This window comes from Camelus ferus, chromosome 10 (genome assembly GCF_009834535.1).
Source record: "Camelus ferus isolate YT-003-E chromosome 10, BCGSAC_Cfer_1.0, whole genome shotgun sequence".
NCBI classification, from domain to species: domain Eukaryota; kingdom Metazoa; phylum Chordata; class Mammalia; order Artiodactyla; family Camelidae; genus Camelus; species Camelus ferus.
In genome coordinates, this window is record NC_045705.1 from 55885885 (window position 1) to 55905677 (window position 19793).

General features: G+C 35.1%; 3 protein-coding genes across 3 annotated transcripts; 2 read left to right on the forward strand and 1 right to left on the reverse strand.

Annotated features, from left to right (window-relative positions):
- The first annotated feature begins 240 nt into the window (after positions 1-240).
- LOC102505359 (olfactory receptor 52Z1) lies at positions 241-1258 on the forward strand. The gene has a single exon (XM_014568344.2). The coding sequence runs from the start codon at positions 241-243 to the stop codon at positions 1189-1191; it is 951 nt and encodes a 316-aa protein (XP_014423830.1). The 3' UTR covers positions 1192-1258.
- Positions 1259-5984: 4726 nt separating this feature from the next.
- On the reverse strand, positions 5985-6955 carry LOC102505616 (olfactory receptor 52A1). Its single transcript, XM_014568345.2, is given in 3 exon segments — positions 5985-6313; positions 6315-6796; positions 6799-6955. Coding segments are annotated over 3 exon segments (948 nt in total). The 3' UTR covers positions 5985-6004.
- An 11811-nt stretch (positions 6956-18766) lies between these two features.
- Positions 18767-19793, forward strand: LOC102505876 (olfactory receptor 52A5). Its single transcript, XM_006195454.2, has one exon. It carries the CDS (start codon positions 18767-18769, stop codon positions 19721-19723), a length of 957 nt encoding a protein of 318 aa, XP_006195516.2. The 3' UTR covers positions 19724-19793.

Sequence of the window (19793 nt, forward strand, 5' to 3'; positions counted from 1 at the left end):
ATAAAGCACTATGACACATATTACACATTTATTAAATGCTATTATTTTTCAAGATACAAGATTTAATCCTTCCTTGGAAAGAGTCAGAGTTCAATTTTAGGTTAATCTATCTCACTGTCCTTTCAGAGAAAACATATTGGGAAAAAAAATTGGACCTGACGTCATTTAGCCTAAGGCAAATCCTCAGTCATCCCTCTGGTCTTTCATTAAAAGCCCCAGGTTTGGAGTAAGTGGCCACAGATGGCCTTTCACAATTACACCAGTCCTCAGGATATGTCGTATGTCCTGATTGGAATCCCAGGACTACAAGATTTGCACACCTGGATCTCCATCCCTATCTGTTTCATGTACATTGTGGCTCTTGTAGGTAACATCTTCTTGATCTTCCTGATCGTGACCGAGCGGAGTCTCCAGGAGCCCATGTATCTCCTCCTTTCCATGCTGGCCTTGGCAGATGTCCTGCTCTCCACAGCCACAGCCCCCAAGATGCTGGCCATCTTCTGGTTCCATTCCATGGGTATATCCTTTGGTAGCTGCGTATCCCAGATGTTCTTCATACACTTTATCTTTGTGGCAGAATCTGCCATTCTCCTGGCCATGGCATTTGACCACTACGTGGCCATCTGTTACCCACTGAGATACACTGCAATCTTAACCTCCTCAGTCATTGGGAAGATTGTCATAGCTGCTGTGGTTAGAAGCTTTATCATATGTTTTCCATTCATCTTCCTGGTACATCGACTTATCTTTTGTGGGAGAAACATCATTCCCCATTCCTACTGTGAGCACATGGGCATTGCCAGATTGGCATGTGACGATATCAATGTCAACATCATTTATGGCCTGACGGTGGCCCTACTGTCTACAGGACTGGATATAGTGTTCATCATTACATCCTACACAATGATCCTTTGCACAGTGTTTCAGATACCTTCCTGGACTGCCAGATTCAAGGCCCTTAACACATGTGGTTCCCACATCTGTGTCATACTTATATTCTATGCCCCAGCATTCTTTTCATTTTTTGCCCATCGCTTTGGGGATAAAACTATCCCTCATCACATCCACATCCTAGTAGCCAACCTCTATGTGGTGGTGCCCCCTATGCTCAACCCCATTATTTATGGGGTGAAGACCAAACAGATCCAAGACCAAGTGGTTTTGTTTTTCTCTCCCATTAACACATGCTAAAATGAAGAATAATGCTAAATATTGGGTATTTTGAATAACACACACACACACACACACACACACACGTACACACTATTTAAAAGTCTGTTTCAATGAGGCATAGGAATAAATGAAATTCATGAAAACTCTCAAACACACTTAAAGGGATAGAATCTGCCAGAAATGCCAAAAGCCTATACATTTTCCTAAGGCACTTAAAGATTTTGAAAAACTATTTTATTTTATTTTTAATTTTTAACACCTTTATTGTGGTATGGTTCTTATACAGTAAACTGTACATATTTCAGATGTATAATTTAATGAATTTTGATAGATGTATACACTAAATTGTCAATTCTCCTAGACATAATGTTATGCATTTTAACTTATTATAAAGGATAAATAAAGATAACTGAGAAAAATATTTTAGGATTTAACCCAGATGGACATCTTCTGTGTAGAGCAGAGAAATGGGAGTGATGGGTCACTGAGCTTTCTTACAGACAGTTGAAATTCTGCTGAAATACTAAACACTCCTACGGCAATCAGCAAATACTTGGACCAATGGCATGAAGCCACTAAATTATAATTCTTTTTGTCTGCATTTATTTCTTAAGTTAAAATGTGAGCTGTGAAATCAGATATTTTCTGATTCACTGATACCTCATAAAGTCTACTGTATAAAATAAGCATATAGTATATATTTATTGAGTTAATTTTTCTACACATTGAGGATTTTAGGCCCAAATCATCAATGGAGACTTCATAGAGGGACTAAAGGACTGAAAAGTTCTATACTCAAGCCAAAAAAATTAAAGGCAAAGAAGATTAAATAGACTATTATGCAGAATCTTATATAAAAAATTCTCTAAACACCCCAAGTGTAATTATCTATAAGCTGTCTCCAGTCTGTACCTTAATTCCTTCACTTCAAGAAAATATTTTTATAATCTCTCCTTTTTCAAGGTCTAGTACATCATAAGAATGTGATATTTGACATTATTTGCACTTAAAGAAAAACCAAAAGAATAAATATTGAGTCATTCTCTTGAACATTCCAGATTAGTTTTTCTCCCTTCCTTTTCAATTTTTTGGAGTCATTTGAGGCGAGGCATTAACTCTTCTTTAACTGTTTGATAGAATTCACCTGTGAAGCCATCTGGTCCTGTACTTTTGTTTGTTGAGACTGTTTTTGCTTGTTTGTTTTTGTTTTTATTTCTGATTCAATTTAATAACTGGAAATTAGTCTGTCCCAGAGTGTTTACCAGAGGCAAGAGGTGGGAGGAGGGGAATTGGATAAAGGTAGTCAAAAGTTACAAACTTCCAGTTATAAGATAAATAAGTACTAGTGATGTAATGTACAACATGATTAATGTACTTAACCCTGCTGTTTGTTACATACAAAAGTTGTTGACAGAGTAAATCCTGAGTTCTCATCACAAGGAAGAAAATTTTTTAGTTTTTTATTTTGTATCTGTGTGAGATGATGAATGTTCACTAAACTTTCTGTGGTAATCATTTCATGATGTATGTAAGTCAAATCATTATGCTGTACACCTTAAATTTATACAGTGCTATAAGTCAATTATATCGCAATGAAACTGGACCAAAATTATTAATATGATTTTATTGTTCTTTTACATGCTGTTTTTTAAAATAATTTTTTACTGTAGTAAAATATATATACCTTATAATGTGTTATATTAATCATTTTAAGTGTATAATTTAGTGACAACATCATACCTATTAAACAACAACTTCCCATTTCTCTGGTAACCTCTTATATACTTTATAGTTCTATAAATTTGCTAATTCTAAATATTTAATATGTGGGATCATACAATATTTATTGTTCTGTACCTGGCATATTTCACTCAACATAATGTTTTCAAAGTTCACCCATGTTGTAGCATATATTCATATCTCATTCCTTTCTATAGATTCATAATACTCTATTTATATGTATATGCTGCATTTTTTATTCATTGATCTGTTGTCATACATTTACTCTGGTTTCCACTGTCTGCCTATTGTGAATAATGCAGCAATGAACATTCATGTACAAGTATCTGTTTTATCCTTGTTTTCAATTTTTTGGGTATATATCCAGGAGTGGAATTACTGGGCTATATGGTAATTCTATCCTTAACTTTTTTATGAACTGCTAAACTGTTTTCCACAGAATTTGCACCATTTTACATTTTCACCAGCAACGTGTGATTGTTCCAATTTTTCTACATCCTTGCCAACACTTGTTAGTTTTTTAAAAAATAGTTCAGTAGGTGTGGTGTGGTATCTCATTAAGGTTTTAAATGATATTTCATATGCCATTGGTCATCTGCATATATTCTTTAGAGAAATTACTACCCAAGTCTTTTGCCTATTTTTCAACTGGGTTGTTTGTCTTTTTGATTTGTGGCTGACTGAATTCTATATATATTAGGGGTATTAAATCCTTATCCGATGTGTAATTTGCAAATATTTCCCCCACTTTGCAGGTTGTCATTTCACTTTGATAGTGTCATTTGATGTACAAAATATTTTAAATCTGATGAATTCCAATTTATCTTTCTTTTTTAACATTTATCATATACACCACTTTTCCTTTGAGATTTATAAGGACACCATTTATGCACCTCTGCTTTCTCTAATTATAGTCAGGTAGTGATGACCTCTAAATATTTCTTCAAGAGGACCTTTATAAAATGGGTCTCCACTTAACACCAGTCTGTCTGACCAGGAAATAGGTCCAACTGATTTTACTCTGCTGAAGACCAAGAATGCCAGCTTGGTGTGTGCTTCATAATTATACATCTATACTTTTGGTAAACAAATTAGAATTGATGATCCTTTAAAAAATATTCAGTAGCCTAATGACCCACCTCCCAAACATAGATAGGTAAAAATCTAAGTGTGGAGGTATTTTCAAATGTTAAGTTGAAAAAATTTGTCTACCTATCCCGGAGCTAATTAAGGTGCCTTTTCAAAAGTATATAGAATGAACCAAAATATCAATAAAACATTCTGGCCCTATGTATCTGGAACAGAGTAAGAACAGCTGAGTTGGAAATATTTTATAGGAGCTGATTTAATGAAGATGATAATTAAATTATTTCAAGTAGATAGAATTACTAACACATTTTTATAGTTTGAGGGTGAAAAGGACCCAGGATAGAACTCTGGGGAGCACAAAAAGGGTGAGGGGGAAATAATTGAAGAAGATCAAGAGTCACCAACTACCAGTTATAAAATTAAAAAATCACTAGGATGGAACATATAGCACAGGAGATATAGTTAATATTTTATAATAATTTTGTATGGTGTGTAATTTATAAAAATATCAAATTGCTTTCTTGTGCAGATGAAACTAATATAATATGTAAGTTAACTATACTTTGAAAACTCAGTAGAAGAGAAGAGAAGAGAAGAGAATCAAAGTGGTAAACTATTCAGAATTGTTTGTTGGTGAGTCAAGAGTAAACTGAAGATTAGCTCAGATGGCAGTCTGACCTCTGAATCAATTCCATTCAATAGGAATCAGAACCATTGGTTCACTCTCTATCACAGAAGAAATTCTAGGAAAAGCACTTAGGGTTCATTCCTTACCTTTTGATCCTTATCACTTATTCTTCCTAAAATCCATTATGAATGCCCTTTTCCACACAACCGAAAGTATTCTACCTAAATTTGCCAATGTCTCAATCTTACATCAAGTATCCTAAAGCTTAGTTACATAGAAGAAAGTCTACAAACCAGGTAAAACATGTCAAGAAGAAAGGTCCTGTGTGCATAAATCTATCTTAGAATTTATCATTTATTCTTAAGACAAAAGACATACTAATTCATTTTCACATATTTCTAAAAATGTGAAGGCACATATATCTTTTTTTTTAAATCAAGACCACAAGGCATGATTCCTTCGCATATATGAGGCATATAACAACTGCTTCTTAAAGGAAAAAGGAAGAAAAGAGACATGGTATTAAGAGGGATGGAGGAAAATTTAGTCAAATGTGCAAACTTGCTCAGAGCTCAGTATGGTAGGATTTAGAAACTCAGCATCATAAACATAAGGATACAAAGGCTACAAAATCATGAAACATAAGCAGTAAGTCAAATTTATCATTGTGCAAGTATTTTATAGCATTATATTGATAAGACTGTAGGTTTTGATAACAATTGATGAATACATAAAGAACTAAACAACGGAGGTAATAGAAAAAGTATTAATGTGTAAATGGGGACACATTATCCTCATGATTTTTATGCATGCAATTTTCTGAATAACCTTGGAAATATACTAAAATTTTTAGACTTTATTGTCCCATCATATGCAAAATGTTTTATTGTTTTCTTTTATTTCAATATAAACATGGTTAAAATATACTTCCTCTGAGTTTTGTTGTTAACATGACTGTTTTGATCAAGAAAAGAGTCCAAACTTCTTTTAATTGAATGCCTCAACACTCCAGAACAGTAAGCTAGCGAGAAATCCATAATTTGTGAATCCTAATGCAGAAGGATTTATAAAGGACATAGCTCAACCTGGGACTAAAACATAAAAGAGAAAAGGAAAAAAAATATATGTTCATTAATATGCTCTTTCTACATTTATCACTCATTAAACCGGTGGGATCTAAAACCCTATTTTTTCACTATACTTGTCATGAGCTATGATGATCTGTAAATTAGCTATCATTCTGGTAACTATCACAAAATGATTATATAGAAACCTCAAACATCTCAAATTACATGGATTTTTGTTGTTTTATTTTGATTTGAGATATTGTTACTTGCACAGAGTAAAGCCTGAAGATATTAATTACAATGCATTTTATGAACACATTTTTACCATATGGATACAGATCTGCTTGGTCTTTGCACCACAGACAAGGGGATTGAGAAATGGAGGGACCAGCAAGTAAATGCTAGAAAAGAGGATATGGATATAAGAGGGGATGTGAGTCCCAAATCTATGTGTGAAGGAGAAGAAAGCAAGAAGGTAGAAATGGAGGAAGACACAGATGTGAGCGATGCAAGTATTGAATGCTTTCAACCTAGCCTTCTTCTGGGGCAGACGAAAAACCGTGATACACATCTGTATGTAGGACAATGTGATGAACATGAGGTCAAATCCCGCCACAACTGAAGGCCTCAAACAAGCCATAGATTTTATTAAGCTGGACATCTTCTGCAGCCAGTTTCACAATGGCCATGTGCTCACAGTAGGAGTGGGAGATGACTATTGTATGATAAAATTGCAAACGGTACTTTATCAGCACCATGCATGGGGCTACCAGAATGGCAGCCCTGAGTGTTACTACAGCCCCAATTTGAGGGACTAGCTGGTGGGTGAAGATGGCAGCATGTCTCAGAGGATAACAGATGGCCACATACCGGTCCAGGGCCATGGCCAGCAGGATGCCTGATTCAGTGCATTATAATGTGTGGATGAGCCACATTTGAAGCAAGCAGGAATCAAAATAAATCTCTGGTACATGAAACCAGAAGATTCCAAGCATCTTGGGCACAATGCTGGTACTAAGTGCAATATCTGTGACTCCGAGCATACCTAAGAAAATGTACATGGGCTCATGGAGGCTGCCTTCTGATTTGATGATGATCTAAGCAGGGAATTTCCAATCACAGCAATGACATACATGGCACAGAATGGAAATGCAATCCAGCACTGCACAGACTCGAGGCCTGGGATCCCTAATAGTGTCAACACAGAGGGCATGAAGACTGTGCTGTTGGAAAAGGACCTAGAGTCCTTGGGTCTCATGATGCAACTGAAATAAGTTAGTGCTACTGTTTCTCTTCTACTTTCTAATTTCATTCAGAGTCATCATTTTGCTAGAATTTTGTTGAACTCTGATTATATCATGCATTATGTTTACATATAGAAGGGAAAAGACAGATCCTTAGTCACATCAGCATTTTCAGGAACGACATCCACAGCACTGCACCACAATAGGGTGCTATAGCATGACAAGCCAAACACGTCAGAACCAGCAAAATACCTGGTCAAGGGAATCAAATGCTGACCTCTGTTATTCTTTTCTGGACCAGTGGACAAAATAGACTTGTTCATTTTGTTTGGAAATTTCATTTTAATCAGCTGGTGAATCTCTTCATATCCCATATCCAGGTCCCTTAGGACTCTATTATTCCCAGTTGTCTTTAATTCAGGAACTGTTGGTTTGGACCAGCAAATTCTCAGACTTTGATCTGTATATTAGGATAAGAGACTACCTATGAAGGGAAATAGATATAGAAACAGGTGACACCCAAGATCATAATCTCTCTATATAGCTATATCTCTCTCTGTCATTTCTATCTATATAAAATGGATGTATTTTCAAAAGAAAGTGAAGGAAGAGCTTAAGGAAAGATCATTCAAGTCCATGTTTTTTGGTGATTCTGGGTCAAGTTTCTTACTAATTTTACGTGCCTTAAAATTAGCTGTGTCTTAAAATAGTTAAAATTCCATAATGCATATTATAGAATACCTAGAGAGGAAAAATCTCTGTGAAGCAAGCGCATTGGCAACAGCAACATCTGAGGGCAAGATGACTCATTCTTGATGACTGCAGAATATAGAAAATAGGTGAAATGGGTAACTTAGCCAGAGAAAGGCTATTTTATTGGAGTCAACATTTCAGAGCTACAATGAGCATGATTTTTGACCAATTTAGTCTCATTCATTCTTAATGAAACATAGATCATAAAGAACATTTGAATCATTATATGACCTGAGACATAAGAAATTAATAGAAAATAAACCGTTGAACACATTCTCTAAAAGGAGTCAAGTGTAGAAATACATATGGAAGACAGATGGCAGGTCTTAAGACACCTGAAATGATCCAGCAGAGGGCTCTAGAGCAACTGATGGACATTAATCACTTCTCAATTCACTGACTACTATTTTTCCTTAAAATTTCAGCTGGAAATCCTTCTCTGACCAAAATTAGTATTTTTTAAAAATTATGTATTCTGAGTCAAGATTCTAAGATTATACATTAGAGAACTGTTTGTGATTATGTGAAAAGTAGAATTAGCTTATTTTATTGTTTGGCAGACTCTCCAGGAATGTTGCTTTTGATCAGTCAGATCATGATCAACTAAGTATTTACTAAATGTTACCAAAAATTCCAGTAATGCAGGAAGCAGCTGTGGTTTATGCTGGTAAACCTCAAGTGAAAGAACACACTCAGCCGGGCTCTTCTATGACAGAAGGAAGGCTGTATCAGCTGACATGTATTTAGGATAAACTAGACAGTCAGCTAAGTACCTTGATTTCCACAGGTTTTCTCCCCAGTGCTTAATTCTTTGACTCTTCCATCCATAGATCACTGACTCTAGTGGCAGTAAAGTTTTTCCTCTTCAAATACAATCAGAATTAGAACAGGATCCTTTAATAAAAATCATATTTTCTGACTTGTTCAAGAGGTAAGAAGATGATGTACGAGCATCATCAGACAAGAACAGATCGTGGGATGGCAGGCGAAGAGTACATCTTTTACTACAGGTCTCATGGGATGGGCTTATCATTGGAAAGGCTGGTAATGAAAAATTATGGGATTAAATTTGGGAATAGTGAGAATTACTTGCCAATTTTTCTTGGAACCTGGGTCTGCTACTTCCTGACACCTGAAGAGTATTACCAGTTCTTCATTTCACTATCATTCATCACTTACCATTCAATAACTCTTCTGAGATTTCAGCCTCATTTCCTTGCATTATGGGTTCTGCCATGCTTCTTCTTTCTCTGCACCCTCTGTAACAGCACCTCGTTAATGTTATAAACTCTAATCCACTTGGTGCTGGGACGCTCTGTCAATACATGGACACCTCTGGGATAGCCTTTCATGCTTTTCTCTTGTCTCTGCAATGTAGACACTCTCCATCATCTGTTCCCATGTCTGAGATCATGCTGGTGTGTTCTTCCTCTAAGAAAACTCATGGAATGTCTGTGTTATTCTGAGATGAAGCATCAATTTATTGAGCTCAAATTGGAGAAGAAAAGCCTTATCCACCAATTTTAATATTCCCTAATGAATATATGGAGAAGAGGGACTTATGAATATGGAATGAGGAATTTATTAGTCACTAGACAAAACCAAAAGGGACCCAACATGTTTTAATTAAGCGCTCTTTAATTCATCCACACTTAATATCCCTAAAATCATTTCTACAACTTGTAAAAATCTCCTTGTTTTCTCTTTTGACTTTTCCCACAGGCTAAATGTAGAGAAATTAATATACACAAGATATATTATTATAAAGGGAGCTCTTTTTGTACTGTCCTTATTTGCAAAACAGTAAAGTCCTCTTAAAGATTGGCATGTTCCTATGCCAAGTGAGTTCTAATGATACAAATATCTTTGTGACCCTCCCTTTCACTGAGGTATTCTGGAAAAAAACTTGTATCCATAATTGAGCTTTTATTAGACTATTACATCGAATTCTCCTGCAGGATTCATTATTCAGATTTTTACATTATTGAATCCAATTCTGTAAGTTCAGTAATTTCTCAGAATGACCAATTATGATGGAATTTTTTAAATCCTATCATATTGAGCTCTGATAAAGTTGTTGCATATTCGAATAATTTTTCTCCATCTTCCCCTTTTCCTTTAAAAAGCGTTCTTTGTATGCCACATATATGTGGAGGAATTATGGTGTTTGAAAAGCATAAGTGTTAACTCTTTTCTAAATGCTTGTAAGACTTCACCATGAAGCCATCTGGTCTCAGACTTCTGTTTCTTCAGAATGTTTGGTTACTGAATCATATTCATTACTTGTAATTGGCTCGTTCATATTCTCTGTTTCTTCCTGGTTCAGTCTTTTGAGATTATATATTTCTAAGAAATTTTCCATTTCTTCTAGATTGTCCATTTCATTGGTGTATGACTGTTCATAATAGTCTCATGATCCTTTGTATTTCTGCAACATCAGTTGTAACTTTTTTTATTTCTGATTTTATTGATTTGGGTCTCCTCTCTTTTTTCTTGATGAATCTGTCTAAAGGCTTATGAATTATGTTTAGTTTTTCAAAGAATCAGCTGTTGGTTTTATTGATTTTTTTTCTTTTTTGCCTCTATTTCACTTATTTCTGCTCTGATCTTTATGATTCCCTTCCTTCTAACTTTGGGTTTTCTTTGCTTTTCTTTTTCTATTTCCTAACGTATAAGGTCAGGTTGTTTATTTGAGATTTTTCTTGTTTCCTGAGATATGATTGTATTGCTATAAACCTGCCTCTTAGAACTGCTCTGCTGTATCCCATAGATTTTGGTTTGCTGTGTTTTAATTTTAATTTATCTCCAGGTGTTTTTTGATGTTCATATAGTTAACAGTAGTGTGCAGCACACTTAAAAATTGTTAAGAATGCTGATTTCATGTTATGTGTTGTTATTTTACTTTACCAAAAAAAAAAAAAAAAAAAAGAGTCAGCATTATTATTTCCCTTGAAGAATTGGTGACTGTAAAGGAGAAAGGGGGGTTGGATTGCTTCCAGGGCCAAGAAATGTTACGCTTCTTCATGGGGTGTTTACGTATTACATCTACCTTGTGAAAATTATTTAAGAAACTCTATCACATATGATTTTTGTATGTATGTTAAAATTCAATAAAGCCTTCTGTAAAATGTTACACAAATAATTGCTCAGAAATAAAACAAACAAAAAACCCAAAAAGAACAAAAAGAAATACTGAGGAGCTGGAGCAGATTAAAGGATTCTGAAGATATATCAGTGTTACATTACTGTGTGAGCCTATATTGGATTCTGGGCAAGAAAAAGTGTTAAGAAGTCAATCTTCAGATCATTACCTAACTTTGAATATGAACTATAGACTAGCTTATAGTATTATTTCAACATTAAATGTTCTAACATTGAGTATAATATTATAATTATGCAATAGAATATTATTTTCCTTGGTAAATACAGGGAGAATTATTCAGAAATAAAGAGGCACCATGTCTTCAACTTAGTCATAAATGGTTCAGAAAAACAATTATCAATCAATCTATCATCTTTCTATCAAATGAAAAAAGGTAAATAGGTCAAAATATAAACAATTTGTGAATTTGGTTATGTGTTATAAGGGAATGTCCTGAAGTATTCTTGCAAAATTCTATACATTTAAGATTATATCACTATGGTTGGATAAAGAAGTTGTGAGATATATATATATAGTATGTACACACACACAATGGAATACTACTGAGCCATAAAAAATAATAAAATAATACCATTTACAGCAACATGGATGAACCTGGAGGTCATACTAAGTGAAGTAAGACAGAAAGAGAAAGGAAAATACCATATGGTATCACTTATATGTGACACCTAAAAAAAATGACACAAATGAACTTATTTACAAAACAGAAACAGGCTGACAGACACATATAAAACAAACTTATGGTTACCAGAGGGGAAGAAGGGTGGTGGGGTAAATTGGGAGTTTGGGATTTACACATACTAACTACTACATATAAAATAAACAACAAGGTCCTAAAGTATAGCACTGGGAACTATATTTGATAGTTTGTAATGACCTATAATGAAAAAGAATATAAAAAGGAATATACATATAGATATATATATGTGTGTGTGTTTGTGTATCTGAACCACTATGCTGTATACCAGAAACTATCATCTTATAAACTGATTACACTTCAATATAAACAAATTTAAAAATTATATCAATACAAAATTTTAAGCACTATTTTTGAAAATGATCTCAGTTCAGAAAAGGGTACAATTATTCACACACTCGACCAATCGAGAAATAAACTCATTTGCCTCTGATAGCAGCTTACACTGATTCCTACTCAATCACCAAGTCCTAGCAAATATCTCTTAAATAATTCCAAATATGATTTCTTCCTTGTATTAGTTATTACTTACTCCTATTTTCAATCTTACATGAGATCTTCTGAGAAATAAAATATATTTTTTGGCTTTTCAGTTCTTGATCTTTCTTATATATGTCCTACTTTCAAAAGTTACTAAAGTTAGCATTCTGAATCTAAAAACTAGTCTGGCATCTCCTGATATGATGCAGTATTTGTTTTCAGGGTGCTTTAAATTTCTTGCAATATCTACAGAAAATAAGCTGCCTAATGTATCTGTATACAGTTCCTTCTAGTATGTATACAAACTCGTGTCCTTTTGTGCTAGCCTAACTGCTGTTTAACTTTTAGAATTTAGTTAGGTCGTCTTTAAATCAGGAATTTCGGCCATTTTCATTGTTTTTTCCAAACCCCTTCTAAAAGCTTCCAAAATATGTATGACAGTACCCCTCATTTTCAATTTATGTAACTACCTCCTCTACTTAGATCATACGTCTACTTTATCTGTATGCTTATGACCTACTTAGTATATGGCACATATTAATAACAAATATATACTGAATGAATAAATGAGAGAATAAGTACACATTTTTAACCAAAATTTATACGATAACCATTAATTCTCACAATAGCATTATTTACATATTTTTGAATTAAAAGCACATATAGAGGAAAAGGTGTTCTTTCAAATATCTCCAACTCAAATAATTTAATCACGTAACATTTCAACAGCCCTGCAATAAACTTTACAATGCCTAATACTAAACGTTCTATATCCTAATTTTAAGTTCAAAAACACCAATTATTAAAATCATAAATTTATTTGGCAAGGGCTCTATGCAGTATAGCATTCTAAGTGATTTATATAGATTAAGATCATTTAATCAACACAAGAAATATATGAAAAAATTATCAGTATTTCTAAATAGTAGACATATGAAAATTAAAAATAGTAAACTCAAAAATAATGCCCCAAATTACAAGGTCCATCAAGGGCAGAATCCAGATTCAAACTACATTTATCTTGTTTTCCCTGAAAATATTTCCGTTTACTTTGGGTCCACCTGTTACTTTGGTGAGTGCTTGGTACTCTGATACGCAGTGCTGTTTGTTTTAGCTTTCCTGGTGTAGATACTGAGCTATGGCTGATTTCAATCAGCCGATGTGAATCACTGAGGGCCAAGCTGGGAGATGCACAAAGCTAGCTCTCCTAATTCAGGGTGAGCTGGCGCCTCCATATAACAGCCCCCAATCCTATACTAGTGCTCTTCCTAGGATGATTATAATTTTACAGCAGTTTAATAAGAGGTTTGGGTTAAAGAGTCTTTCAAATCTAAAGGAACAGGACTACTAAATAGGGCCAGACCCAATGACACAGGACAAGAACAGTGTGGTTTCAAGTAAAGTCATCAGATCTCTCAAGCAGCTTCAAGTAATCCAGGGTTGTTAGCCTTTCTCTAGCACTATTCGGAGAATAGAAGTCTTTCCCCTTACTGTTGATGCTGAAGCTTAAAATTCCTATTGTAAGGCACAAACCCTTCTTTCAACCAAGTTAATACTTGCCATAAATAACTGTTTCAGGTTGGGAAGTTGATATAAATTTTATGACTGACCCTAAAATTTTTGAAAATACATATCATCTTTCATGAGAATTCTGAGCATGACTGGGACAATTCGGAGAGAGCTGGTTTGGACAGACGAATAATTTCTGTGACCAAACTTCATGTGGAAGAAGGTCAGACAGTGAATGGTGAGTGAGGCTCTGAGAGATGAGCTTTCCCAGGTCAGTCCCTTTCATGAGTCCAAATAAGAAATCATTGCTTCTCCAACTAGAATTATACTAAAAAATATTGTTTTATTTCTCTTTTATAATGTCTGCCCTGATTAATCTGAATATTTCAAGATGTTTCTTTTTACCTTTAGTGACTTTTTGTAAATTAGTATGATTGGCTAGTTTTGTGTTGTCTTGGGGAACTGGACTCTCTTAGGAATTTTTTAAAGGAGGCTAATTTTGTTTCCTAGTCCAAAAGTGAAAGCAAAGGTTAAGATTTTTTTTAACGTGCGAACTACTTTTAGACAATGACTGTCATCTGCTCTAAACCATACTGAGCCTCCTTTTCCACCCTTGTCCCAAGTGAACCTGAAAGCTCACCAGGGATTGGTGAAAAACAGTTCTCCAAGTGTGTCTTATAAAACACTCATCCTTCACCATCTGAAACAGCAAAAAGATCTCCACTTTACAGCTTCTATGTGTATTACCAGACATGATCCCTGGTAAGTCTTTGGGTTTGAGATTCTGCACTAGGTGTAGGGAAATAGAAGACTGGTTTCAAAAAGAATGTACATATCATGTAATCTAATAAAATGCCAGGATGAAAAACAATCAACACGATCTTAACAGTAGTTGAGTGTTCAAACAGTATGACAATTGTGTCTCATGCTTTCACAACATTGCTGAATCAGTTAATTCGTCACTGGGTGACACATTGTAAAGTGAAGATGACAAACAGGAGGACCTCTAGGGAATGATACTTGTGATGATAGATGCATGGAAAGCTTATCTGTTAAAAGATCAGGATATTATGCATGTTTAGACTGGGAAAGATGCAGGGAAAATGATGCCCTTCAGTAATTCAGTAGAAATGCTCATTCAGGTAAAGTGCTCATCAAATATCTCAAGTTATTCATGAGAGGGAGAGGACAAACTCCCATGGATTAATAGCTGGCATTTATTGACAGATCAATACAGTTTATATTTCCTGCTAAATATAGATGCATTTTGTGATTGAATGCTCAAACACTGTAATGTGTTTCTATCCTTGAATATTGTCTTAACAATAAAGAAATTGAGACAATTAGATGTTTTATAACTGGCGGCAGGGCATGCAAAGCTAAGTAGTGACAGCCAGAACTTAAACTCCTTGGACTGACTTCAGATTCTGTCATGATCCATGGCCAAAGTGTATCATTGGAATATAGATTCAGGGCTTGAAGGAGACATTAAGAAGGGGGAAGTTTGAGGATCAATATAAATAAGACCTATTGGACATTTGGAGCTGTCCTGAGCTGTGGCAAGCTATCTCAGAAAACAAAGAAAGCCCTCTATCACTGGAGGACTTAAGACAGAGATCAGTATGTGTCTTCACAGAGGGAAAACTTTCCTGAAAATGTAGCGAGTGTGGATGTAGAGCCCCAAATTCCTTAAATCTTTTAAATCCTGGGATTCAGCCTGATTCAAAATTGGACTTGTAAGTAATACTAATAATGCAGATTTTATGCCATAAAGATGACTCAAGTATTTTACCTTGGCCTATGAATTTTAAGGGTTTAAGTTATCTTTCCTCTCTCTTATAAACAAACACTTCTCTACACACAAAGTTGCTTTCAGCTTGTCTTTTGTCATTCATTGCTGCAATTCTCAACCCAAGAACACCTTTAGCCTCATCCCTCCCGACTTCTCCTACACAGACAGTGAGTCTCATAGGCTTTGTTTCCTTGCTTTTCTTTTGATCCACATCACTTCCTAGTATCCCATGTGTACTATCACAAGTATCTTTCTAACTTGATCTCCCTACACCTATCTTCCAGGCCCTTGAAGCCATTCATCAAGCTGCTAGCAGACTGAATTTTTTACCTTCCGAAAAAAAACCCTGTCATTCCACCCTCCTGATTTAAAATTTTGTTTTTAAAAGCTAACTTCACATTTGGTGTTCCTTTTCTTTAGCCTCAACACCTATCATTCCTGCTTATGAAACATTTTATATGTGAAAACTATTTATTGATTCACAGTCCCGCCATAGCTTATATGTTTTGTGAATTTGTACAAATTCTCTTCTCCTGAAATGATGTACTTCATCTCTCTTATATGGTTAATTTCTACTGAAAAATGATCTTCCTTCATAGGCAACTTATCCTGCCCATTTTGATTAAAGGCACATAACCATTAATTCCTATTCATTAAAGATTTTTTCCCAATGCAAGTCTATAACAATGATTTAGCAACCAGAAGTGATATGCATTTCCCTGCACACCCAGAGGATATTTGGTAACACCTGAAGACATTTTTGATTTTCATGACAAGTGACAGCTACAGACATCTAATGTGTAGGAGCCAGGGATGCTGCTAAACCTCCTACGATTACAGAGACTTACCCCAAACAAAAAATTTATCTAACCTACCGTGGCAATTGTGCGGCGATTAAAAAACACTTCCCTAGAAGAATATCATTAGGACTCATAAAGTTAGAAATGTAGACCTATCATCCGGGAAAGTAACTACTTTGTTCATATGAGATATGATCTTTTAGACTGAAGAAAATACTTTTGTATTTTATGTACCTGCTCATTTGTTTACTTGCTTTCTTCTCATTTTGCCCACCTTCCTCTAATTATTCACAATATTTACTTCTCTAGAGCTTTGGCTTCCCTGTTACACTTAAGTTTTTCTAGGCCAAATATTCCTCACTTGGCCATGCTAAATCTCCCAAATTAATATTCTTGATAGAGACAGTAGCATACACTTTTGAGCCAAATCACAGAGATTGTTGACAAGTATGTGCATGATATGCTGTTGCAAAAGGAGTCCTCTGTCAGAAACATAGCATCTAATAAACATGTTCTATAAAATATGTATTGTAACTATTTGGTGACTGAAGAAATTAATATAGGGGTTGCTTCTTTCAGATTCTGAAGCAACACAAACTGATTGAAATTTTTATTGTACAACCCAACCTGATTTAGTTACATTCTGATGTGCATCTCATAATGTTTATGAATTATAACTATAAAATCTCAGAGGACACAAATTACACTTTCTTGTTCTCTCTAGGTCAATATTCCATCAAATTTGGATCCAAGTAGATCTACCTACAACAATAACAAGTCTTAGCTTTCCATTAATAAAATAGGGTAGTGATGCCAATATCATAATTTAAAAGTTTAAAAATCTTAAGAAGTGAAAAAATATTGTGCATATTTAATAAATGGTTGATGCTACTTTTTGAATTCCAAGCACTCAGCACAATTTAGATACCTCCTAATTATAGGATAAATAAGTTTATCTTTGCTCCCCAATTGCTTCAAACAAGACTTGGATCACAGTGAATGCTTAAATAATATGTATTGAATAAAACCATTAGAAAATAAACTTCTAAAATGTATGTCATAGTGTTACCTTCTGATTTGAAAGAGCTCTAGTTTATTATATTATAAATTTGCCCAAAGGAGAATTCCTGAACAGAGGTCTTTGAAAGGAAAGCCATATTGAGAGATGAATAAGTTTTAAGAATAAGAAGCAATAAATGCTCTTGCAACTGACCTAAGGTGGGGTATAGATACCCTTTTATATCCAAGGGACAATCCAAGTTTATCAGTGGCAACAACTTGAAGAATGATGGAGAGAATGTGACTGTGAGATTTTTCTTGTCCCAGATCTGTTGTTTTAGGCCTTCCTCATTGTCTTTTATCTATTTATACTTTATTTTAATGGTTTCAAAATGACCTGTATGGTTAGTTAAAAAAATAGTAAAATTTGTAAGTTAGTATTTTGCATATATGGGGGTCAAATATATCTATATTTGTGTATGTATACAGATATACATATAATTTTCTTTTTGGAAGAGATAAATGTAGGGAACTGCGAGGCAGGAAAAATCCCAAGGGATTTGGAAAACAGTAAGCCAAAGCTATCCATAGAAGGCCCAGGAAGCATGTAGTGTTATGTGTGAAGTAACCAGTGAAGGGCAGAAGAAAGAAGGGGATGGATCTAGTCCTATGCCAAATAATGTGTCAAAGAAATATTTCAACTGTACAGAAATTGTATTTTGAGTAGCTGTAAGATGGATATGTCTATAAGTAAAGAAAATATTGTATTTAATAGAGAGTCCTGTGTTACTGCAAATAGTTAAGAAAAGTAACTATTCAGGCTTAATAGTTACTGATAATGAGGGAGAAGAACAGAAGACATTGACACTTGAAATTGAATAGAAGTGATGTGCACGTAGCAAAGCACAGCGAGGATATATCTAAAAGGAACTGCTGAGGAAAACACCCATGAATTTAAAAGTAACACATTTATTTTCTTGGAGTTTAAGTGGGAGAAGGTGCAAGATGTATGGTTGTTTTTTGGGAAAACGCAGGAAGTCTCAAAAATTAGGTTGAAAGCATTCTGAGAGAGTTGATTGCAGGGGATCAGACCATGAAGAGACTAACCTGGAAAAAATAGTTAGTGAACTTCAAAACTGAAAAATATTCTAGTAAAATTAGTTTTCTGATTATGATCAAGCAGAATGGTTTGTCATCACTGTAGATCCTTCATGTCTAGCCTAGGTAGAGCCTAGTTCTTGAAATATCGTTATTCTGGAGTACATTTTTTTCTTTTAATTCCAACAGGCAGGGCACAAAAAAGCACAGATGGTGATTAGCGAACAGAATTTGTTCCAATAGTCATGGACCAGAAAGAAGTCATCCCGTCTACTTAATTTTTCTCATTGAAAATGATTAGGGTATGCAGACATGGAACCTGAGGATTGGTCATTTAATGGCATTGGCAAAAGAGATAGAAAATTAGAGAGGAATAGTTGGTATAGAAAAGATAAAATGGTATGCTCCTAATCTAACTACAGTATACTTTGCTAAAATAAATTAATTTCTTCTTATTTTTAATTTATGAAGTCCTAACAGGGACTAGAAGATGATACAGCAGTACCTCTGCGTGATTCTACTGACCAAGTCACCATGCTCATATTCAATGTCTCTGTCTTCATGCCTTCTGTACTAACGCTCGTCGGGATTCCTGGACTGGAGTCAGTGCAGTGTTGGATCGGGATTCCATTCTGCGCCATGTACCTTATTGCTGTAATTGGGAATTCCCTAATTTTAGTTATAATCAAATATGAAAACAGCCTCCATAGTCCTATGTACATTTTTTTGGCCATGTTGGGGGCCACAGACATTGCACTTAGTACCTGTATTCTCCCCAAAATGTTAGGCATCTTCTGGTTTCATGTGCCAGAGATTTCTTTTGAAGCCTGTCTTCTCCAAATGTGGCTTATTCACTCATTCCAGGCAATTGAATCAGGTGTCCTGCTGGCGATGGCCCTAGATCGCTATGTGGCCATCTGTAACCCCTTGAGACATGCTACTGTCTTCTCTCGACAACTCTTGACTCACATTGGAGTTGGGGTGATACTCAGGGCTGCCATTCTTACAGCACCATCCATAGCGCTTATCAAATGTCATCTTAAACACTACCGAACTACCATCATCTCCCACTCCTATTGTGAGCACATGGCCCTTGTGAAGCTGGCTACTGAAGATGTCCGGATCAACAAGATATATGGTCTTTTTGTTGCCTTCACTATCTTAGGGTTTGACATAATTTTTATCACTTTGTCTTATGTTCAAATCTTTATCACTGTCTTTCAACTGCCCCAGAAGGAGGCACGAATCAAAGCCTTTAATACATGCATAGCCCACATCTGTGTCTTCCTACAGTTCTATCTCCTTGCCTTCTTCTCTTTCTTCACACATAGGTTTGGTTCTCACATACCACCCTATGTTCATATCCTTTTATCTAACCTTTACCTGCTAGTCCCACCTTTTCTCAATCCTATTGTTTATGGAGTGAAGACTAAACAAATTCGCGATCATGTCCTGAAAATGTTCTTCTCCAAAAGACATCTTGATCATTAGTGACTCCTTCTATAGAAATTTTAGGTTGGTTCAAAGTTACAACCTGGATATGATGAAAAGCTATAACTTG